The sequence below is a fragment of the Pygocentrus nattereri genome, chromosome 19 (genome assembly GCF_015220715.1).
Source record: "Pygocentrus nattereri isolate fPygNat1 chromosome 19, fPygNat1.pri, whole genome shotgun sequence".
In the NCBI taxonomy this organism is placed as follows: domain Eukaryota; kingdom Metazoa; phylum Chordata; class Actinopteri; order Characiformes; family Serrasalmidae; genus Pygocentrus; species Pygocentrus nattereri.
Genome location: NC_051229.1, coordinates 19,902,461 through 19,927,254, shown reverse-complemented (window position 1 = coordinate 19,927,254; position 24,794 = coordinate 19,902,461). Strand labels below are relative to the sequence as shown.

Sequence of the window (24,794 nt, the reverse complement as noted above, 5' to 3'; positions counted from 1 at the left end):
TTAAATGTGACTGGACGACACATAACTAACTGGCCGTAGTTCTGACCACCACGCCGATGACCGCAAGTAACCTTGATGTCGTCACGGCAGCATGCAGCACGCGCCACCTTCAGACAGCCAATCAGATTCTAGGGAAACGGCCTTCGTCTTGACAACGCTTTCCGGACTGATAACAAGGGCCGGCAATAGAAGTGAATCGGCTCAACCCAGAACAGATGCGTTCTCCTTTAATTCAGCTTCGAGAATGTGGCTGCGTTGTGTATAATGGTTTTCTCACAGAGTGCACATTAGAGAGGCTCTGTTAGTTCCCCGTCCCCTCCAAAAGACAGCGAGGATAATCTAAAAGAGAAGGTGAGCGCTCATTGTCTTTCAGCGACGGTGCAGATGTGCTAGGAAGCTACAATGGCGTGGAATTTTAACGAGGGGTTTCTCCATCTAGCCCTTCACTTAGCCGTGTTATTCTTATCTGTGAATGCCATTAAATATTTGCGATCACATGGAATAGATTAGAAAGACCCTTCTCGTCCTCTCATCCACAGCCAGCAGGAATGTGTGGTATGGCTCTCTCTCTCTCCCTCTCGTCTCCCTGTCTCTCCCAGTGTTGTTAGCCAGATAGCTAATCGCATTGCGTTCCAGACCGCTGCTAGCAGTGGATGCTAGTGTGCGATATGTTGACATCTTGATGAAATTCAGCTAGTTAGTGATTAGTGATCGTGGCGACAGTGATTTGGTTCGTTCAGCACTGTTGGCTTTTACTACTATGAATACTTTAACGTTACTTTACACGCAACATTGCCAAAACGTTTAGTGATACGCAATACCAGATCTAGCTAGTGGTAATAGCGGTACTGATAAACACGCAGAATAGCCTGATCTGTGACATATAATGTTAGCTTATGATTTTGTTCATTATCTATCGGGAATGTACATACACACCAATGCAAAATACAAACAGACAAATAAACACGTCAGATTGCGTTAATCCCTCGGCTTTATAAAAGTCCACTGATGTTGTGAAACGTAGATAACCTGATGCATGATCGACGTGATGGTATCTGTACAGCTCGCTAGCAGTCGAGCTACTTTCTTTTTAACTTAACTTTACTTAGCTAACTTAGCTTTAGCCCGCCGGGTGGCTAGTTAGCTAGCTAGCTAGCTGCTAGTGGCCATGGTTTACTGTGCTAACTGTCAGCATGACGAGCATAACTATTAATAAAGGAGCTACGCAGCTAAAAGACATTTAATTTAAAGGGAGCATTCATGTTGGAGTAGCCTTGCCAGACACAGTAAAGTAGCTGAGTTTTAAGCAGCACGCCTAAAAGGGTTCTTTAGTAAAGACTCTGATTAAAGGCTTCTATATAGAACATTCTGTTTAAAATGACTTTGAAAATGGTTCTGTAAAGCGCCAAAAGGGTTACTGTATGTGTGTAATGTGAAGCTTGTAACAATAGAAGAACCTTTTTGGTGCTATATAGAACCATTTTCAAAAACATTTGAACTAGAATGATAAACACACTCTTCATTAATCTGAAGAGCCATTTCACCATACAAAGAACCATTTAACCAAGAAATGGTTCTATATATAATCATTGCCTTTACTAAGCAACCTTTGAAGAACCATCTTTTTTTTCTTTTTTTTTTATATAGTGTGCGACTTCTGTCATTGATTTGCACTGCAGATATATATATATATATATATATATATATATATATATATATATATATATATATATATATATATATATATAATCCAAGATTGCTGGTTAAAAAGCATAATTGAAATTAAATGGTAAGAACACATTTGAATCAGAAATTTTACATGATTGATATTTTCATCTTGTCCTCTCACTATGAGTAACAGGAGCTGTAATAAGCACTTATGTCACAGAACAAAAAGTCACTTGTTTAAAGTTAGCAAAACTGGAATACATAGGATGTGTGACACCTCTCCACTTTCAAGGCAAAGGTATTTTTAAGTTTTCTGCTTTAGTGTTTACCAATTAAGCTATCTTTCAGTACTGCAACAACTCTGCATCAGTAACTAACTATTTTGGAAATAGCTGATAGTTGCTGCTTGCTTCAAGACTGTAATACTGTACAATTCAGTCTTTTCTCTGTTCTGACACACCTGATTAAGCTCATCACTTATTTATATTCACCTTTAGCTACGCAATGCAGCATGGCTCCAGATGGAAACCCAGCTATACTTGAAGCAGCATCACATTTCTCCCTGTTGAATGTGCTATGACTTGGCAAACAGTGCTGTCCATTGGCAGTGGTGCAACCAGTCTCACTTGCTGCAGAAGAAATTTCAAAGTTTGTTTATTTAGCACTTTTTACAGCAGGCATTGTCACAGAGCAGCTTTACAGAAAAATCCAGGTCCAAGCCCCTAGTGAGCAAGCCAATGGCAACAGTGGCAAGGAAAAACTCCCTAAGAGCAAAAGGAAGAACCATCCTCCTGTGTTTGACACTGGATAGCAAAATAGCAGGCGAGTAGTATGTTCAGAGAATAAGGTTTGATGGCCTGGGGCTTTTGGTAGCCCTCAGCATCAGCTGACTCTGAGTTTTAGTAACTGCCAAGTGGTTTCTTGTCTTTGGCCTATTGGTGGCCAAGTAGGTGTATCCCTGGTTAGGGTTTTGAGGTGCAGCGTGCCTCTTCAGCTTTAGTACCAATACTACCCAGAGAGGATAGACCAGTCTTTCACGTCTGATCACATGCAGAGCTGGATCATGAGATCACAGTTTATTTGTATGCCTTTTTCTTACAAGGCTCATAAAGTTAAGTAAGCCATGCTTTTTTTTTTTTTTTTTTTTTAATGGCATTTTAGATCTCTTTCTGCCACCAGTGGTCTTGTTCAGCTCTACATTCATCCTTTTCAGAAGTCACTGCTCAGATCACTGGATGGGCCATTATTGCTAGAGACAGCACATTCAGTTTCACTCCTAGACGTTACATACTCTTCTGTGTGCATGAAATAGAACTCTTTATAAGTTTCCTGTGTAGATTTATGGAGACGTGAAAGCCTAATGTAATCATTCACTTCATTGAACTGCTGCTGAGAATTCATCTTAAAAAGTGAAAGCTCTGTAGGGTTGAGATCAGGTTTCTGGTTTGATGCCTTATTGCTGCAGTAACAGCCTCTATTCGTTTGAAAAAGACTGTACATTAGAAGTTGGAACAATACTGTGAGGATTGCCATCAGCCACAAAAGCATTAGTGAGTTCAGGTACTGGTGTTGGATAAGTAGTTATGGATCACAAACAGCACTCCAGCTCATCCCAGAGGAAACTCCATCACTGCAGAGATCGCAGTTTCACTGCCCCATGGCTCAGTGCTGCAAAGATTTATAGCCCTGTAGCCTCTAGAAATAGATGCACCTTAAAGTAGTTGAATTCGCTGATTATCAGTGTGGCTGGATACGTCTGGACATACAGTGTAACTGTGTGGTGACATATTCCTAGCTTTTTCTGGATTGGAAATATGACCAAAATGTTTGGAATAGTCTTCGTTCTTCATAACATTCAAAGCAAAGATTTCTGTAGCCATAGCTATTATGAGTAGGCCCAAACACGCTGTCAAAACTAGATTGTGCACACTGTGAGTGCTGTAGAACACTATGAGTACTAAGAGGGGGGAAAAGCAGACATTTTCCCAAGTGCTGGCCTACTGTGAGCTTTCACTTCTCATCAACATGTAACATTCCGTGCCTACAGCTGTTAAGTCATTTTTAGTGGTAAGTTTATGAAGGCTGCTTCAAGGCAGAGAGATCTGAGCATCAATGATTCCTTATTATTTCATCTTTGACTGTACTAGGCAGAATGTTTTCTGAGCTGACTTAGTGTAGTTGTGTACACTGCTCAAGAGTTGGAATTTCATGTTATAAAAGTAGTCACTTGGTAATAAATACGTGTTTAGCATTGATTTAAGTAATAGAAATATATTATAACAGTAAGGTATAATTAAACAACACTCAACATTAATCTGCAGTTCTGTTAATCATTCTGGACGTATTTCTTCCTCTTTTTGCAGATTTCAACACGTGATTTGAGGTTGTGTAGTACTAGCGTGGTTTCTGTTTATGCTGATCATTGAAATAGGACCTGTGCAGGCCTATTTATTGACTTTATGACCGCTTGCATATCCGCACTGTACTTGGATTTGAAAACTGGAAAATGTTTATTAATAAAGCATAAATACAGTACATGACTTTGCTTTTTGGTAAATAATGAATGGAATCTTTAATAGTGCATTGATACTGAAGTAGGGCTGTTTAGGTGACAATGCAGTGCCACCACCAGAAATTCAAAAGGGGAGATTTAAATGGATGCTTACAGTAATACAGTTGAATACTTCAATATTTAAAAAAACGTATGCCCATATCTTTGCTGTTGGCTGAAACTTTGGTTAGTACAGTATCACTGAACATAAAATGTCAACAGCAGCAATCAGGCTAGGTTTAAGCGATGCTGCAGGGAGTGGCAAAAAGACTCAAAGCTTAAAACTGCACATGTGCACATGGACCTACTTCTGCTTACTGACTGGCTGGAAAATAAGGAGGAATGTATTGCTAGTATTATGCAGCAGAAACATCCTTATTTTGGTTCTTTTATAAAGCATCTTTCAACTAGCTATGTTGCATACATAAAATTGTCTTTTCACACACTCCATGTGTTTTACTCACTAAAACTTATTTATTTCAGGTTATGGTCAAGATGGCCACAAGACATCAACTATATTTGTGTCATGGTTTGAGCTGTGTTTTTAAACACTGCTATTGAGCTTCAGTTTTCCTTGGACCTAGTGGTTTATAGTGATATATATGTAGCAGTGGCCACCAGAGCACATTTAGCAATTCTAGTAGTCGTGAAACATGAGTCTGTTTTATGCATTTTAGTATTTTTCATCTTTGGTAATCTGCATTACTATAATCAGTCTTGCAGTGTTTCATTTACACAAGTTACAATCGATCAGTGTTTAGACCTTCATGTTGATCCTCAATTAATACACACATGCACACACACAGGCACACTCTGACTTTGCAGTGTCATGTTGACAGAGGAGTCTGTTTTAGGAGCGAAACAAACGCTCCCTTGTTCGCACACACACTGAGCTGTATGGAGAATTCTGCTAGTCTCCTAATTCTACCATTCTGCATTGAACTTTATAGCCTAATTCCAACATTTTTGCCTGGTTTTAAAAAGGCTGACATCTGTGTGCAAAATGATTCACCACTCTTCTGCCTCTCCCATTAAGCAGTAGATAAGTTATGAATCTCCAAATTCATATTCAGTATGTGTTAGCATTAGATTTTTTTTTGTTTGTTTCTTTTATCCCAACACATTGTACAGCCATAAAAAATAGCACAAGCAGTGTGTCATTTGTTAATATTTCCTGCATTAAAAAGAAATTCATATGTTTTTTTTAAATCTGTCCTCAGATGTTTCTTGAGTTTCTGTGGTCGTTTTTATAAATAAAGTCATTTATCTTCAAGCAGGTCAATATATTGCAAATCATTGTGTTTGCAGTATGTAGCGGTGTAATTGCAATATGGTATCTTGTACATATTGTGTTGCATAGGTGAGCATTAATGGGATACAGTTGTTAAGTTAACCTGGATAAATTGCTTTAATTCTCTGTATAAATTCACCCTTTTGTAGTTAGGCTGCTAATTACGATGCACTCACTGATAACATGGTTGTTCAGTTGAGCACACACAGATTGTATAATCTCCAATGAAAAGCATGGTCAATGCAATAGGACACATGGGAGCATCTGTAGGTGAGCCTAAGTTCACCATTTCCAAAGCCAAGCAAGAGTCGTATGAAGCCCCCCAGTATTGAACTGTTTAACTGTGAAATAGCAGTATCTGGAGTGATACAGCACCATCTAGTACCTTTGGCATGAGTTGGATTACTGTGTGTGATCTAGAATTTATAATCTGACCTAATGCTGTTGTGGCTGAATGCAATCAGTTACTTACAGCAGTGGTCCATCATCTAGCGTGAAGCGTGTTTATTCCAAGGTGGTGGGGTTTTGAGTTGTGTTTGTGGACTGTCAGTCACATTCATTTCAATGTCTATGAGAGTGATGATACTTTGTGAAGCTAACTTTACTCACTGCCTTGTCCTTTTCCTCCAGGAAAACTGATTCTTGGTTGCCAGAAGATTTCCTGTGTCATCAAAGGAGGTAGTAGCGTAGTGGGAAAAGGAAAAGGAAACGGGAAGTTGCATTGGCACCTGGCACAGCAATCAGAGAGCAGGAAGGAAGGATAACGGTACTCGAAGAGCTCCAGAAACGAAAGGGTAGTGTCCAGGACGAGGACCGAGGGGGGGAAAATAAAATCAAGAGAAGCCTATATTCAGCAGCAGAAAGAGGGTGGGAGGGCAAAGGAGAGAAGAGGAGGAGACACCACAACAGACTGAAGAACCAGAGATCCAGCCATCCTCAGAAGAAAAACGGCTGCACTCCACTCAGAGAGAACAAGTCGGACTCTTCTGTAGTGTCTTGTTCTCCACTGTCAGAATGAAGCTGAAGGAGGACGTTCCTCCTATCCTCTTGCAGGTCTTTCGTTCTGTGGTTTGGGTCTATTCGGTTATCACCTTCATACCTTGGTACCTACTGTCCGGAACTGGGGCCAAGCAGGCCCATGCTAAATGCATCAAAGCACGCTCTGTGAGTATTGCCATACCTGAAAATCTGACTTTTACTTTTATTAGCTAGTTGGGACCCTCCTGTGAATGTGTGCAATTCATTGTTGCAAAAATATATTCAAAGTTTTTTTTTTCCTCTCTCTTTTCCAAATAAAATGTAAGAATAATAAAAAAAATCAAACATTAATCAGAAAATTTCAAGAGAAGGTAAGGTCCCCAAGCCTTTTATGTGCTGGATAGTTGTACTTACCTAATTATAAAGGACCTTGACGATTACTAAGTAGTCAGTGTGCTTCAGAGCAGAGCTGTCCTGGATTTTTATACTCCAAACGAAGTGGTTGTCATGGTGTTCTTGCTAGAATATTTTTAGCATGTCTTAGGGGTATTAGTCTCAACTGTCTTAATATTTGATGTCTTGAGCTGTTAAAACCACTCAAAGCTTTTGAAGGGCTAGATTCTTGAGCCAGTAGTGATTGCCAAAGCTCTATATCTTTCTTTATCACGTTAAATCCTGTGTTTACCCTGCTAGGTGACTGGTGATCCAGCGGGGCCTTACCGTGCAGTAAACAGCCAGAAGAAGCTGGTCCCCCAGATTCATGAGGGGGTAGACACACTAGATAAAGTGCTTGAATATGCAGTCACACATTTCCCTCGAAGAGACTGCCTTGGCACCAGGGAGTTGCTTAGTGAAGAGGATGAAGTACAACCCAATGGCAAGGTCTTCAAGAAGGTGAGGGTGTAGATACTCACTAATACAGTGTGTGCGCATGAAGCTAATATTAATAGTGTGCGTTTTGCTTTTTTTTTTTTTATATATATAAATACCATCTTGGATTTACTTTTTATTTTCCATTCCCCTCTGGGATTTACTGGGACCCCTGTGAAAACAGGAAGTTGCATTGCTATGAAACTTAGAAGTACACTGGAGAAGTGATACCATATACCAGTGAAATACTTACTGGTGTTATGGTATTGACTATTTTTTCTTCCTTCGGATGTACAAATTTCCTTGTCAGATTCTGGTGCATATAAAGAATAAAGAGTGCATCACATATAAACAAACAAACACACATCTCTCCATGAAAGCATTTTATAAAGCAAGCCTGTTTAGCTGGATAACTAAAGCCAAAAGTAACGAATGAATAAAAGAAATATTCCCTAACAAGTTTGTGAACAAGAACATTGATTCGCTACTACATCCAAGGCCATCTGTGCTTTTATGAGCACAGCTATATGTTAAATGGGCATTCTGGCTTAAAACTAGCATTTAATATGTTGTCACCTTACGTGATACTCAGTAGTGGAGCACTGCAGGCCTCAGCCTCATCAGTTTGACAGAGTTCATGACCGCTTGCCCTCAGGTGTCATCCTCAAAGTGCTTGTAGTTCTTCAAAAGTTCCTCTCACCTTCAAGACACATCATAAGAAGAGAGGGTTTTCATAGTATTTAATCCAGAAAAATCTCATTCCCGATACACTTATGGCACTGGTGGCAAGTAACGTCTTTACAACAGATGTGGTAATAGTGACATTTCTCATTTTGGCCAGGTGGCTCTAAGACTCTTATTGTTAACTTACTATAGCTTATTGTTATATGAATAATGGCAGGACGGAGTCAGAATGCTGGTCTAGCCTAGGGGAGCTATCAACTAGTACTTTAAATTATGTATGTTTTTGGTGACATGACACAAGCGTGAATAAAATGTATTTATTAATACTACTGACTTTGTGGCCAGTGTGCCAAGAATTAACCCCTGAGCCAGCAAGGGCTCGTTTGTGGGTGCACATTTCAATTCCTTACACCCATAACTGCATTACTTGCATTTTGGCTTCATAGTCTTTACCAAGTGTTTTATAGTAATTACTGAATAATAAATCTTCATATTTATTAGTTGAAAAATAATCCTGCATTTTAATGTATAACGTAGTGCTGTATAAATGTTTACTGTATACTCAAAACTGTAATCTGTACTCTCTCTTTATAGGTAATACTTGGTGAATATAATTGGTTATCATATGAGGAAGTGTTCGAGTTGGCCCAGAGGTTTGGCAGCGGGCTGGCTGCTCTGGGTCAGAAGCCACTGTGTAACATAGCCATTTTCTGTGAGACACGGGCAGAGTGGCTTATAGCAGCACAGGCCTGCTTCAGGTACAACTTCCCTGGTGAGCGCTCCAATTACACACATACACTCATTTATATCCACTCAGGCTATTCTTAGTCTGCTTGGTAGATCAATACAGTATCTTGGTTGTGTTTTTTGCTGAATTTATGAAAAGGTGGGAGAATGTCAGGTCAATAACACCATATTGTCTTTCAATGCTCTATTCTAATGCAAGCTCAGCCTGAAAGTTGGGCTCTGTCTATATCTGTATAGCATAATCTATGGACATTTCATACAGATTACATATTTTAATTTTTAAGTGGCAGATTAGAAATGCCTACCTTGTACTTCCACTCACTGGCCGCTTTGAGTTTCGCTTGACACATCGGTGCACCTGTTAATGTGCATAAACACGTGTTTAAAAAAGCTCAGTTGATAGGGATAAAGAAGTATACAGACACTACATTTAAAATAAATATATATGCATGTAAAGGTTACACAAAAAATAAATCAAGTTCTAGATATTAATGCTGCAAAAAAAGTTCTCGTGCAAATTGCACTTGGTGTCATAATAAAAGATGTTGCCAAGGTTGATAAGATTTCACACAGCAGCGGGCAGTCATGGTGAAGAGAATGGGCTGCCTAAAGTTCTCTGGTTCAGCATTAATTAACAACACTTGGAAGATGCTAAAACCCTACCAAGGACTTTTTTATACATCCTTGTCATTAAAATTGGTTCAATAAAATGTAAGTGTAAAGTTGGTGGACCCATTACTACTAATCTTCTTCAGAGAGTTGTGCCAGGAAAGATTTTATAACATGCTCTTAAGAGAGCTCTTAAGTTAACAGAGAAGCCAGCAGTCACTTGTAGATATGCGGGACTACTTGACAGCAGCAGCAACAACAGTTACACCAAGAGCAATAAGCAATGGACTGCACAGCAGTCATCTCTATTCCTACATTGTGTGCAAAAAGAAATGAACGAGGGGTACATCTTAAATCTGGACAAATCTGAACTATTTTGGTTTTGATCAAATGTACTCTTGTCAAACAAAATGAAATTTAACACTTCAGCAATAAATCACCTTGACATGTTTAAAGAAAGATGGGTTATGTATGTGATCCCAGGAACACCATACCCAAGTATACAGGTGGGATGTATGCTATGGGACTACTTCTCTGCAAACAGTACAAGGGCAATACGTCATCAAAGGAAACATGAATAACGCAATGTTGATGTTAGAAGATAATTTAATTTCATTGTCCAAGACACTGAGGCTATGTAGATGGATGTTTTAACAAGACAACGACCCCAAACATACAGACAAAATAACTCGAGAGTGGTTTCTAAAAAAGGTGGTAAAGGTGTCTATACAGCCTTGCCAGTCTTCTGACTTGAATCTTATGTAGGATTTTGAGATTGCGAGGGCAGCAGAGGGACCCTCATAACCTTTTGGAACTGAATAGAAGAACAGGCCAAAAATTTTAACATACAGCTTCAAAAAGTTATTCATTCCTTACTGTAAGTGTGTAAGTGTCTCAAAGCTATAACTGCCAGCAATGGCTTTACAACGACATAACTATCATCAAAAATATGTATGACACGTTTGAAATTAAAATCTATTTAATGTAAGTCATTTTTGTTTTGACTAAAATGATTGTGCTCTGACTGAAATGTAAACAAACTACTGTGTATTTCAGTCCCAAGACCAAAGTGCTAAAAGTAGCACTGCTTGGAAGTACAGATTTCTCCAGTGTCAGTCTTTTGCACTGTATCAATTTCTTTGTCTCTCTTGTTCCTCACTGCCTGTCTATTTGCTTTTTTTCTGTTCTCTCTCTTTCTCCCTCTCTCGCAGTGGTGACTCTATACTCTACTCTGGGAGGGCCAGCTATTGCTCATGGCCTCAATGAGACAGAGGTCACTCACATCATCACCAGTAAAGATCTGCTGCAGAGCCGCCTCAAGGTATACACCTGACCACATGGTGGGCTTTGATTGGAACATTGGAAACAGAGGGAGATTCATTCAAAAGTATATTAATCAGTTGGTTGATTGTCTTGGATCAACTCTCTTAATCCAAGATGGTTGGTGCTGATATTTACTCTGATCTGTAAACATAATCGAATGAACAAATTCAAAGGGCTTAGGCATAAAAGAATGTTGAAATAAGAGGGAGATAAGAATAAGACCTCAGTGTTCAACAAATGCTTTTTTTTTTTGCAACCTAGAAAGATTCTGTGCTTGTACTAGGCAGACTCAGTAATGGGCATGCCAGGTGTACAGGTTGTAATTTATTGTTATGTAGAAAAGGTGGTGATTTGACAGAAAAGCACAATGTAGGTAATAGTTCAAATCTTTTGAGCTCCACTACAGCAACAATCTGCAAGGAGCATTTTATTCACCTTCATGCTGAACTGGGAACACTAGCCACGTTTACATGCAGCCTAATAATTAATTAATAATCAGACCAATAGCTCAATCAGAATAGAATACGCCCATGTATACACTTCAATCGGAGTAGTTTACTCCGATTGAGGCCATTTGGAATATCTATCCAATTGAACAAGATGGGTAATGTTGTAAATAATCTGTTAAATAGCAGAATAATAACCATGAAAACACCTGCATGAGTACATGTCCAATCGGAATGTCTAAGTATGTTCTACGCATGTGCGTTCATGTCATATTGAGAGATTATAATATTCATCATGGACTGAGCAGACATGGTCTGCAGAGGAGATAAAGTTTACGCTTTGAACTTTAAAAGACACGGTCAGACAGGCAGCCAGCTCGTGTGTCTCAGAGCATGACTTCTTCCTCTCGCTGCTTCCTCAATAAGTACATGTGAGGTACATTTTTCTGAGTCTGACATACTTTTAAAGCAATTAAAAACACAAGTATGCCAATCGAAAACTCATCTCACTGACTAGACCTCAAGTGATGTTCACTGTCATGGTAGCGTTTACTCTAAGTGGTACTCCACGCATATGCATCATTTTGCATCAGATTGCTTGTAGTGTGCATGTAAGTGAGGATTTTCCATCAGGTTGTTGAATAGAGTGAGCATATAAACACCTCAGTTTTAATCTGTAAGCAGAATGTATTCAGTCGGATTGGCAAAGATCTTTGCATGTATACACAGCCACTGTGGCATAAAGTTAAAGTTTCTGGGACAGTAGTTTAACACCGTTTCACATATGATGTTGTGAAAATGCCAGTTTAAAACCCTGAAATGCAAAGCACTTTATGTATAAATGTAGAAGTATATTCCTGCGGTACATAATATATATTAGAACTAAAAACTAGAACTATGTGTATAAATGCTAGTATAAGGCCTTGAATGATGGTATAATGATTGTTTTGTATGTTGTTTGCTTGCTGTAATGTATATTAATAGATTTGAATAGTAGATGTATTTAGAAATGCTAGGTTTGCTCATATTCACTCTACTCCCTCTCCCCCCTCAGGAGATTGTGCTAGATGTGCCTAGACTGCAACACATCATCATAGTGGACAATAAGCCCACCAGCTGGCCTGGATTACCGAGAGGCATTATGGTCCACAGCATGGCCTCTGTGCAGGAGCTGGGGGCCAAGCCTGAAAACAGTAAGACTTTAAACTTTGACCCCCTAATTTCTCATCAATTCTTCTCAATATGAGATATAGACAATTCAAACATTTTAGTAGAAACTGAGAAAACATTCATGTGTTCATGTATTCATTTGTCATACAAAGCTGTTGCATTCTAATATTTTTTCGTCTTTGTCCATTTTACCTCCATCATTTCTTCTCTAGTGGCAGTGCCACGAAGGCACCCCCTCCCCTCTGACATTGCTGTGATCATGTATACCAGTGGCTCCACAGGCATCCCTAAAGGAGTCATGATCTCCCATAGGAACATCATTGCTGGAGTAACTGGCATGGCTGAACGCATCCCAGACCTGAGGTAAGAATGCATTTGTTCCTCTGTCTCTCTTAGTTTCTCTGTCAGTGTTTTTCACTTTAGTCAGTCTGTTCATTTCTTTGTATCTGTTTGTCTCACCACCTCTCTGCAAGTGTGTGTCAAACTCTTATCTCTACAATTGATGTGTCCAAAAGCTTGAAGACACCTGCTCATCAACATTTCCTCTGAAATCAAGGCTGTTATTTGGGAGTTTGTCCTTCTCGTCATTGGGCATGATAAGGCTGACAACTATGCTCAGAGCTTTCTCTAGTTTCTTTGCCAGATATTTAATTTTGAATACATTATTGTTCAAGTTAACAACGTAACAGCAGTAAATCCCATTTTTCTAAGACCTTATCTTAGGTGGGCATTCCCAAAAGCTAATGCTGTTATAAACCAGTGGATCTGAGATATTCATTGACACATTTTTATATATTTTTGAGAATGACTGACTGTTCCATTAAATCTTCTAGTTCAGTGACATTGCATTTGCATTCCAGACCATTGAATGAATGTGATATCAGTGACTGCATGTAAGCGTCCAAGCATCCATATCTAGCGTGGGTGGCTGCAGTAGCACCACTTAGCCCAAGAGATAAACAAGCTGTTCACTGTACTACATAATTATATATAGCTTACTTTTCTACTGAGTAGCATTTGGAGCATTTGTTTATCAGCAAGGCAGGATCAGACCGCAGAGAGAAGCATAGAACATTTCTGCTGGTTATTGTTAAAAGTAGACAGATTGTTATGTTTAGAGTTGCTAAACTGTCAGACATTTGCTAACATTCCAAAATAAATGCATGGCTTCTGTGAATTTGGTAGCTGGTGTGTTATTAACTGACCTGTAACTTGCTAGGAGCCAGTACAGAGATAGCTTTATTCATTGAAAGACATTTCTACATTCATATGTGCTTTTTATGTTCCTGAAACCCATTGAATATTCAAAATTGAATTTTATTTTCACTGTGAGAGTTTAGTTAAACACCTGTGTCAGCAAAGGGTGCACCTTGAAGTTGCTGAACTCACTAATTAGAAGGTGTGTCTGGATACACTTGGACATATAATGTATTATGTGCTGCAACCACAATATGCAACAGTATGATTACAGCCCTCGTGTTTTGCCCATATTGTACAACCCTAATATGAAAAGTAATCTTGAGTGAACACAAACACCTGACCCTCTCTTTAAGTACAATATTGTTCCCAGCATGAACTTTCACAAAGTCTTCAAAGTGCAAATGGATTCTAGTTGACTTTGTATTAGTTGAATGTTGATGACGATGACGATGACCATGTTAAATGTCTGTTTTACATTTCCACTCTGACAGTGAGAGAGACACCTATATTGGCTACCTGCCGCTAGCCCACGTGCTGGAGCTCAGTGCTGAACTGGTGTGTGTTTCTCATGGCTGCCGCATTGGATACTCCTCACCACAGACGCTGGCTGACCAGGTAAACGCACCTGCCTTTGTTGAGTTGTTAAGCAAGACTATTTGAGATTTCTTATGTGGTTTCTGACACAGTATGGCATACTATCATCTAGAAAAGTTGACAAAAGTGTACTATATGACTGAAATTAGTATTGATTGAGTTCAGATGTTTATCACACCCATTGTTTACAGCACAGCATCATAATCTCCATAGACAAATATTGGTAGCAGTATGGGTCGTGCTGAATGCCAGCTTTGCCACAAAACAGTTGAGAAATCTATGCCTTATTACATCTACCCCAGTCAAATGTAAGTGCTTTTATTGCAACAACAGCTCAGCCATTAAGCAGTAGACCATGCAAACTCACAGAGCAGAGCTTCTCACTGCTTGAACATATAGTGCTTAAAAATCCGCTATCCTCTGTTTCATCACCTACTTCTTCTTCTTGAAGCAACAAGAACTGTGTGTAGAGTTTCATAAAATGGTTTTCCTACACATGACCTTAGGATCATTACACACAATGCCAACCTTTGGCTGGAGTGGTGTAAAGCACTCTGTGACTGGAACCTGTTCATTGGCATAATGGAGGGTTTGGTGAAAAAGAAATAATGGGCTGGGGCTGATGTCCAGCATCCGTATCTGACCTCACAAATGTCCTTTTGGCTGAAAGAGCACAAATTCCAAGATACACTTTTGTGGAAAGCTTTATCAGAAGAAAGAAGGCTACTATAGCTGCATATGTCACTCCATATGAAAGCCCATGGTTTTGGAATGGGACGTCGTCCAAGCTCCTAAAGGTGTAATAGTCAGGTGTCCATACAATTTTGGCCATATAAATCTCACGTATCTAAAACCATACCAACCATCTTGAAGTCTGGAATTTGTTTACACTTTTGTCAATTTTTATAGACAGACATTTGGGGAAATTTGTGTAAACTTTAATAGACTCCAAACATGGCTAGTAAACCATTGAATACTCAATGCCTTCACTGACAGGTCAGTATAGACTAGGGCTGTCCTCTCTGTTTGCTTTAGAATGCTATTTTTTTTTCTTTTCCTTCTCCCGCAGTCGACCAAAATTAAAAAAGGCAGTAAAGGAGACACCAGTGTCTTAAAACCAACAGTGATGGCAGCTGTACCAGTAAGTGAGCACGCATACAAAGTAAACACAGCCACTCTATTTTGAATAACTTCTTGCTAACACTCTCCTGTCTCTGTGCGACTCCTCTCTCTGTCTCTCTCTGTCTCTCTCTGTCTCTCTCTGTCTCTCTCTGTCTCTCTCTGTCTCTCTCTGTCTCTCTCTGTCTCTCTCTGTCTCTCTCTGTCTCTCTCTGTAGGAGATCATGGACCGTATCTATAAGAATGTGATGACTAAAGTGGATGAGATGAGTCGTGTGCAGAGGACTCTCTTTGTGCTGGCCTACAATTACAAGATAGAGCAGATCTCTAGAGGATATGGCACCCCACTGTGTGACAAGTATGTCTCTTTTTCTCTCGCTCTCTCACTCTCACACTCATACTCACACAAACATGGCAAGAGGTTGGTTACCTTTTGTTTTATATTTTGACAATGAATAAGTTTACATGCTCTTAATAATCCGATAACTGCAGAAAATCTGATTTTTTTTTTTCTTTTTCCCAGTAATCTGATCAACGCGTTTATATGAACTTGTATGATCAGATAATGGGAAACTCCAGGTCCACATGAGTCAAGAAGTAATCGGATTTCTGCTTTGCAACCAGCCAATGAACTCACAGAATGAGACGTGATGTTAATGTAACAGTAACTCAAACTTCATGCCGCAGCTTTTGGAAAAAAAAATATTGCACCACTTTACATAAAAAAATTAAGATACATAATCTAGAAGATGAATATTTAAATTCCTCATTTCATTAAGCATGTAGTTGGTTTCATTGTCACTCCAAAAGGGTTTTGCTGCCATCTCGGAGCAGCACTGCTTGCTCATTTTTGGTAAATCCATCTGTTTCACAATTGCACAGACAGAGAAATCCGAAAGAAATATGAATAAGAGTATAAATGCACTGAGAAATCCAATTATTGATCAGTCCAGCTTTCTATCGTATTTCTTAATCGCATTTCCTGATCAGAGTGTGGTGTTTACATGACTATTTGAATAATCCGATAACTGCAGAAATATGAATATGATCTGATTATTGAGTGCATGTAAACACACAGTGATGACTCCCATGTCTGGTTCAAATTTAGGAACCGTATAAAAATTCTCTGTAAGTAAATCTGATGACTCTTCCAGGAACATGACTGATGATGTGTCCAGAAGCGTTAGCAGATGTACTCAGAGATACTTACTACTACTGTTACTACTGCTTCTACAAATACTAAAAACATCAAACATTTTCTTCCACTCATATTTACGCATTTTCCAACTCTGATGCAAACGCGGGAGCTAGTATAGTGATGGCCTGTAATAATAAAATTGATGTTCATTAAAGGTTGTGGTTGTAGTGTGTTGTCTTCAGTTTTGGAGCAAACATGTAATTAAATATTAAACATGTAATTTTAATATAATTAAAATATCACAGACTTTACCATCCGCTGCTGTTCCCTCTGCCCCCCCCCACATAGCTAACCCTCATTGTGCGAGAGCTAAAACATGTTTTTCCTAAAAACCAAAGCCATTTTGTTCGATGTCTAAAATCTACTGCTGTGGTTTGAGCGTGTGCTAAAATGTACACGGGACTATAGACAGCTTTTTTTTTAGGTCTCTACCTGTGTTCGACCAGCACGGCTCAAACAGCTGCCTTTCTAAATCGATTTATTCTATGTGCAGTACATTTGGTTTTAATGTATGATCACATCACCCTTTTTTAAAGCCTGTGATAAAAACCGTTTTACCATCACTGGTGACTGTTACCACAGTAGCTCTGTCACCAGGCAAACATAACACACAAACATAAACTAAAAAAGGAAAAAACAGAACAAATAGCCAGACTACAATGACACATTTAGCCTTTCGCTGTATTGAGAAATACTAGAGCAGTACTGGACACTATTTTTGCACTGCATTTTAGTTTTGAATATTCATGGTATAAAACACGGTTGTCCTGTTGTGTCTTTATGCAGGCTGGTGTTTCGGAGGCTGCGAATGTTGCTAGGTGGGAACACACGGGTGTTGCTGTCAGGAGGGGCTCCGTTGTCGGCAGCTACTCAGCGCTTCATGAACATCTGTTTCTGCTGCCCTGTGGGTCAGGGCTATGGCCTCACCGAGACCTGTGGAGCTGGCACCATCAGCGACTGTAAGACACATGCACAGAAGTGTAGGGCACAGGGAACACACACACTGCTGTAGTTCAGTAGTAGAAGAAATAATCATCCAGCACAAAATCTGACCTCACTAAGGGAGGGCTCATACTACATATTTTGAACAGCGACAGCTCAGTAAAGAGAACCGCATTGTGACTGTCAGTCAGCATTACTAGCAAGCTGTCATTTTGACATGGGCAATCAAAAACAAGATTCTTGATCCTTGGAAAAACTGTAACCACTAGTCCCTCTTAGGCACACACAGTGCATAAAATGTGAGGTGCCCGTTAGGCCTGTAGTATTCAAGTTCAGACCCAAGACCCTTCTGTTTTGATAATCTTGCTCTTGCTGAATTTTTCTTTTATCTTCTTTACAAAAACACTTTCTTTCTTTTTACTATCACCAACGTATGCTCACACATGAAATTATCTGCCTTAACAAATAATCCAACAAAAAAATCCCATTAATTCATTCATTTATTTAGCTAAACAGTGTTCTTGTATCATTCTACTGAGTTTAACAGTCATGTAAGGATTGGTTGCTATTTTGCAACATTTTAATACGTAAATAAATGCTTCCCTTATATTTATGCTTCCAACTGTACTGATGGGGATAAAGACTAAATATTGAAGAGGGTTTGATATTTTTATTTTTAATTAATTATTTATGTGATTGATTACCTTTTCACTTAGTCTTGACTCAGTCTCAGCCTATCTTGGACTTGTCTTGGATTCAACAATAGATGTGTTGACTATAGCCCTAGCGCCCAGTGTGCAAAACAACATCCATCCCTCCCATTAAAAACAATATCTCCTAGCCATGCTCTTGTCATTATGTGCAAACATATGCTCACGGCAGTGTTCCAGCATCTGGTGTAAAGCCCTACCAGAAGAGTAGAAACCGTTAGTGCAGCAAAGGGGGACAAACCTGTTAAACGTAGTTTCAGAAAAAACATTGAATGAGTAGGTGTCTTGAACTTTTTGAGACATAACGTGGTTTAATGTAATTGCAAGTCTGGTGGTGCAAACTGTATTTATTTATTTATTTTTACATTTTATTTTATATATGTTGTGTGCAGATTATGACTACAGTACGGGCCGTGTTGGAGCTCCCCTGATCTGCTCTGAGATCATGCTTAAGGACTGGGAGGAAGGCAAGTACTGATCAAAGACTAAACATTGTGCTAAGAGTTGGAGAAAACAGGAACTCCAGTAATGTGGCTGGCACAGTTTTAGCTGTGATTGCTGCATTTAGCATATGTACCTGCTTGTTCATATTATAATTTTTATTAATTAGGTCTACATATGCCTAAACTGTCTGTTTCTGTTCTACAGGCGGATACTATAGCACAGACAAGCCTAACCCTCGAGGTGAGATTCTGATTGGTGGGCCCAATGTTACCATGGGTTACTATAAAAATGAGGCAAAGAACAGAGAGGACTTCTTTGTGGATAAGAATGGTCAGCGCTGGTTCTGCACTGGGGACATTGGAGAGTTTCAGCGCGACGGCTGCCTCAAGATAATCGGTGAGGAAATTTTTTATACCTTGCCAGCACATGAGGTTATTCATATGTGCCTGTATATACATAACTGGTCTCACAAGCCAGACTTTCCTCTATTGTGAAGAGAGTCTGGTGTGTTTCACTGACTGGTTAATCGCCGACAGCATCACCGTTGTTTTTTGCAACCTGAAGACAAGGCTAACAGCTAAAATGGAGTTTGATTTGAGACACAATTCCTCAATCCTCAAGTTTGACAAGACCAATGAAATCCACAGCATTTATGGTGATGGCTGGATTACAAGAAGCAGGAAAATAAAATATTTCAGAAGTACATCATGCAAGACAATGTCAGTTTGTCTTGTTGGGCAGCATTTGCATAAATTCACTATACTACCTTAATTCTAGTCTGTATGCCATTTAACCACACAAAATTACATAGATCCTTTATCTCATACAAATCAACCTGTCAAATCACTCTCAAATTACATTACTGCACCTCCTCTGTCCTTCAGCTTGAATAGGGCTGAACATGTAATTAAAGAAATACAAAAGTTGAAAGAATTTTAAAAGATATTTTTTATGAATAACCCTAATTTTAACCTCAGTAACAAAAAGAAACGGTTTCTTCATTTATAAATGAAAATTGTAGCTTTTGTCAAAAGCACTTAATCATTCCTGACCCTTTTTTTTGGAACCCACCCACCTTAATGTTTTCTCAGACTTACAAACACACACACACACACACAAACTACAAATTAAAGAATGTTCTGGAGGTGTTGGTGTTGGACCCCTGTTTTGCACCTTATGCAGCACTGGCACAGTTAAAGTGCAGTTAGTTTTTTCATGTTGCTTCAGTGAGGGGAACAGTGAGTGACTGAGATCCTTCACTAGAATTCTTTGTTTGTAGACCGTAAGAAGGACCTGGTGAAGCTGCAGGCTGGGGAGTACGTGTCTCTGGGGAAAGTGGAGTCTGCACTGAAAAACTGCCCTCTCATCGACAACATATGTGCATACGCCAACAGGTGACTACCCACACACAGACATGCATACACCACATGCCATTGGTTTCCGACTTAATGTAAAGCCGATAAGAGTTCTCTGAAGTTCCTGAAAGTCCGATTTTTTTTTTTTTTTTTTTTTTTTTTTTTTTTTTTTTTTTTTTTTTCACATTTTAGTGCTGAATGTGTAAGTTATTTAAAATGGGGTTAGCAATATGACTTAATTTTATGACCTTATTATTAAGTCACAATAGGCCACAGGTCACAATGTCCATGTTATGAGCATAACATGGACATTGTTGGTGTGTAAGGAACACTGACCCAACTGCATGTTTCATTACTAAAGAGAGCATAAATTGCCCTGATTAATTGGATTTAGTGCAGCGTGAAATGCTTAATAGAGATCATTGTACTCAAAGTTTTGATCATTTTAAATGTGGCATTATTAAATTGCTGCAAACTTATGATTGCACTAAAGTGAAGCGTTTAGTCCAAAAGCGCACAGTTGGCCTCGCTCTGTGGGTGGGTAGGATGCCCTCCCCCTCATCACTCAACGCAATGCTAGTCAGTGCAGACATCTATTAGCTGACATAACAGACCTGGTGGTTGGCGCTTTTCTCCGAGGGCGTTCAGCTGTCTAATGACGTTGCATGAGCGACACTTCGAAAAGGTGCAGTGGCGCTTCACAGGAATCGGAGGAAGACTGTGCTAGCCTTCACCCTCTTAGTGCTGGGCGCTAGTAGTATTGTGTGATTGGGGGAGTCCTAACTAGTGGGTGGAATTGGAAATAACTAAATTGGGGGAGAAAAAAAAACAGAAAGGATATTATTCTTTATGAACTTTAAACTTTTCCTCCAAACAGTATGAAGCACCCAGTAGATGATGTTTTGCGGTTAACAGATAAAGTGAAATTTGAAAACCTAAACAAAAAAAACAAATCACTTGACGACAACAACGACACTGCTGTTTAATGGGCGTTATGTCATGGATATGTTTATTATTTAGATTAATAAATATATTCCTAAAACTGAAAAGCAATGTCACTGTATACCTGTAAATATGTAAATATGGCACATACTTATAAAATGACAATGAAATTGTTGCAAGCTGTCAATTGTACTTCATGCAATTTCTCTCTGCATCCCTTTCTACTCTGTTAGTGATGAATCATACGTGATTGGCTTCGTGGTACCCAATCAGAAACAGCTACTGGCACTGGCTAAACAGAAAGAGGTGCGAGGGTCCTGGGAGGAGCTCTGTAACCACCCTGATATGGAGAAGGAGGTGCTTCGCATCATCACAGAGGCCGCTATTCCTGGTGAGATCAATTTCTGCTCTGTCTTAGTTAGGCTTGGGTAGTAAGCCTAAAAAAATTACCACAAAAGATGTTTCCATATAATTTGATATTAATAATTCAGTTCATATGCATTTCCTATTTGCTAAATTTTAATCTGAAAAGTATTCTGATACCTGAAGAAAACAAAAGTTCAAGCCTTTGAACTATTTGCTAATACCAGTTTAAGGACTAGAATATGCATAATCATCTTAGCATTAATAACACAGCCCATCGTTGTTACATTTAGGTGCAAAGGGAGAATAAACACAAACACAAAAAAATCAACATGTCAAGGTACAATACATTACCAGACCACTGTGTAGAACAGTAGTGAACCAGCCATATTCACAACATGGCATCAGGCTTTGTTCTTAAAGGTACACAAAATAATATTTGTGCATTTTATGTTATTGTTGACTTGCTTTGTGGTTGGTTGTGATGCAGGATTAAGAATATTATGAAATACTGAATATTTTTTACCTTAGGTAATGGTGAATTGCTGTAATGTGATATTTGTGTACTTTCTTAAAGCACTTAAAGAAAACTTTCTTAAATAGCAGAATTTAATTTGGTGTCTTTTCCCCCCATTACCTCAAATACAGTCAGTAAGATATGCTTTATGTCTAAGATATGTTTGGTGTGTGTAGTTTGCTTTTTTTAGTTTTGCACTAAAGATAGTGGAGCTAACAGTCAATGAAAGTTTATGTACTATATCTGTTAGCGTTGTGCAAACCACATGCCTAAAATGATCACGCCCTTGCCTCAGACACCTTAGACTACGTTGTGCTGTTAAACAAAAATATGTACGCTTGCTTATGTGGTTTCTTACTCTTGCTAGTTGTTTATTCATTTGAAGTAAACGACCTCTGAGAGAACATACTTTAACTATGTTAATAACATGTACCTTAACATTCCCTTTAAGGTCAGATTTTATGTAGGAGAGAAATGAAGTGTGCATCATTCAGTCACTTCAGTTTTAAAGAAAAAGATGATGTTTCTGTCTTTGCACACGTCACATACCAGCCTTGTTCTCTCTCCGTTTCTCTAGCTAAGCTAGAGCGCTTTGAGATCCCCAAAAAGATTCGCCTCAGTGCAGAGCCGTGGACCCCAGAGACAGGCCTGGTGACAGATGCCTTCAAGCTCAAACGCAAAGAGCTCAAAACCCATTACCAGGAAGACATTGAGAGGATGTATGGAGGCAAGTGAGTAAAGAAAAAAGGGCAAACAGTAGCAGAAGGGGAGGATTTGGCAAGTAGCGCACCACAACGCCTACAAGATGTGGCTCACCTGCAGTCTTCTTTCTCCAGCTACGATCAAACCAGGAACACTTGAATTTTTGTTACAGTTAAATTTCAATTCTGATCTGACCAAAAAAAAACCAAGAAGTAAAAAGTATAGCAGCAGCTTCCCTCCGCCTGAAGGGGAGAATTGCAAGCGTTGAGAGACTTCTTGGAGACGCCGCGCACACACATATGCGTAAAAGATTGTGGATATGCTAAGACCCCTCTACCACCAAACTCTTCTCTTTCCTGAGGGTTTTTTCAGGAAGACACATGCTATGCTTTTCACCTTTGATCTCAGACATTGTAAATTAAATGTATGATCCTGCTACTTTTGTCAGGAAAGTGGTAGGGTTGACTCCACTTGCAGGCTTGGGTCTACGCAGGGAAATCTTTTACTCTTTGTTTGGTTTTGATTTTGTTGGGTTTGTGTTGTTGGTTTTTTTTTTTTTTTTTTTCCCCTCTTTTCTTGGCTTGTTTGTCAGTACTGTCTCCATTCAGTTAATATCTTATGTCTTGTGAAATCAAGCCTTGAGAGATTTGAATGTGAAGGCCTCCAAACAGAAGTTTTCCTTTATCACTCCTATTTTGCCTTTATCCCAAAGTTTGTTACAAAGAATTGCTGTTTACTGTTGCTCTGGGATAAGGTATTGATGACAATGATGATGATAATGGTAATATACTGTATTACTCTACTTGTATATTGTGCTGCGTGCTTGGCTCTTGCACCCGTTTATGGAAGGTTTTAAATAATCTGTAGTGAAGCAGTAATCCAGAACAGGACCCACTTTCCCCACTAGCATAAAAGCGCAAAGGTCATCTAAAGGGACAGTTTTCTCCAAAAACGCTAACGTGGCTGACAGTAAGGGAAAACTAGCATAGCATGAAACTCAGAAGCTGTGCTAATGGCTGGGTATTGTGTCCTGACTTAGTGGTTATGCTAACTGCCAACTGACTTTCATGCCCTGCTACCTTCTATTCATTGCTCACTGCTGCCTTTTGTGGTCTGGTTGCTGCCATTCATTGTTAGCCATAGTAGCATGTTGGTTCAGCTGTCCTTTTAAGATGGTGTAATAGCTTAATATGCTTGTATGAATTGGTAAAAGCACTGATTTTGCTTTGGGGAGTTGACCTATTGTGTTCCACCTTCAAATGTGTTCTTTCATAGTGCTTTTAGAACAGGTTGGTAAACTGTACAGAATGTCGGAGTGCATTATTCATGATCTGGTAGGGTTTTTTTTTTTTTTTTTTTTTTTTTTGCACCCAAGCTAACGTTAGCATGGTGGCAAATTCTATGTTGTCATTTCAAGCCTGCCTAGTTTTGAATAGCTACAGCAACAGTCCAGGGGCCTGTCTCTCGAAGTGACATTTGTTTAGCCAGATAACTTTGTGCGTAGTTGAGGCAGCCTTGGATTTTCCATCTCATGACGGATCACTTTTTACAGGGCTACATCACCATGCACACCTAACCTGCTTCAGGGCTGGTTAGGTTTGGAACTTCAGGTTATAAACAGTTGTTGGACCAGTCGGGGCTGAACTTATGACTGTCAGGGACAGCCTTCTGACGGAGGTGGGCTCCTCCGGCCCCTTTCAGGTCATTTTCTCCTCGTGGGGCATTTGTGGCATCACGCTATCACTTTTAATGGAGCAAACAAATCATGCTACACAAATCTTAGGAATATAAGGCAGTTATAACACCAATAAGCACTAATATGGTGACAACAGTGTTGCTTTTAATGTTAACAATGTGTTGCTTTTTTACATTTCACACTATTGGCTGTTCTTCATGAGCAAAAGGCTTTTATGTGCATTTGTACAGGGAGGAATCCTAGTCTTAACGTATTAACAGTAAGACTTGTTGAACGCGATCATAAAGCAAGTTAAGAACACCTGCGTTTGTTGGGTTGTGTGAAGCTGAAGCTTGGTATGGAATCCTGTCCAAGTCTAAAGTGCTTCGTGAGATGGGCCCGAGGTCAGCAGTGAAGCATTTTATAATGTGACCTCATGAAACAAGGATTGGTCTGACATTAATTATTTATGTATTTAGATGAATTGTGAGCTAGAATTGAGGTTAAATGGACTTTTGCATGTTATTTGAAGTAACATGGCCACGGTAGCTACAAAAAAAAAACACTTTTGTGGGCCGAGCATGGGTCAGTCAGCGGGGTCTGATGCGACTCAGACATGTTGGAGTTACTGCAGGAGAGAGAAACTAGCAGCAAGTGTTGTTCATTTGTGAACCAGCGAGCTAAATATTCACTCCA

At 39.3% G+C, this 24,794-nt stretch overlaps 1 protein-coding gene across 1 annotated transcript; it reads left to right on the top strand.

Annotated features, from left to right (window-relative positions):
- Positions 1 to 172: 172 nt before the first annotated feature.
- On the top strand, positions 173 to 22,982 carry acsl3b (acyl-CoA synthetase long chain family member 3b). The gene is made up of 16 exons (XM_017718497.2): positions 173 to 351; positions 6,141 to 6,674; positions 7,182 to 7,382; positions 8,637 to 8,814; positions 10,610 to 10,719; positions 12,222 to 12,360; positions 12,550 to 12,700; positions 14,029 to 14,152; positions 15,201 to 15,272; positions 15,469 to 15,608; positions 17,235 to 17,407; positions 18,493 to 18,567; positions 18,749 to 18,940; positions 19,824 to 19,938; positions 21,075 to 21,232; positions 22,299 to 22,982. The coding sequence occupies exons 2-16, from the start codon at positions 6,525 to 6,527 to the stop codon at positions 22,454 to 22,456; spliced, it is 2,136 nt and encodes a 711-aa protein (XP_017573986.2). The 5' UTR covers positions 173 to 351; positions 6,141 to 6,524; the 3' UTR covers positions 22,457 to 22,982.
- The last annotated feature ends 1,812 nt before the right edge of the window (positions 22,983 to 24,794 follow it).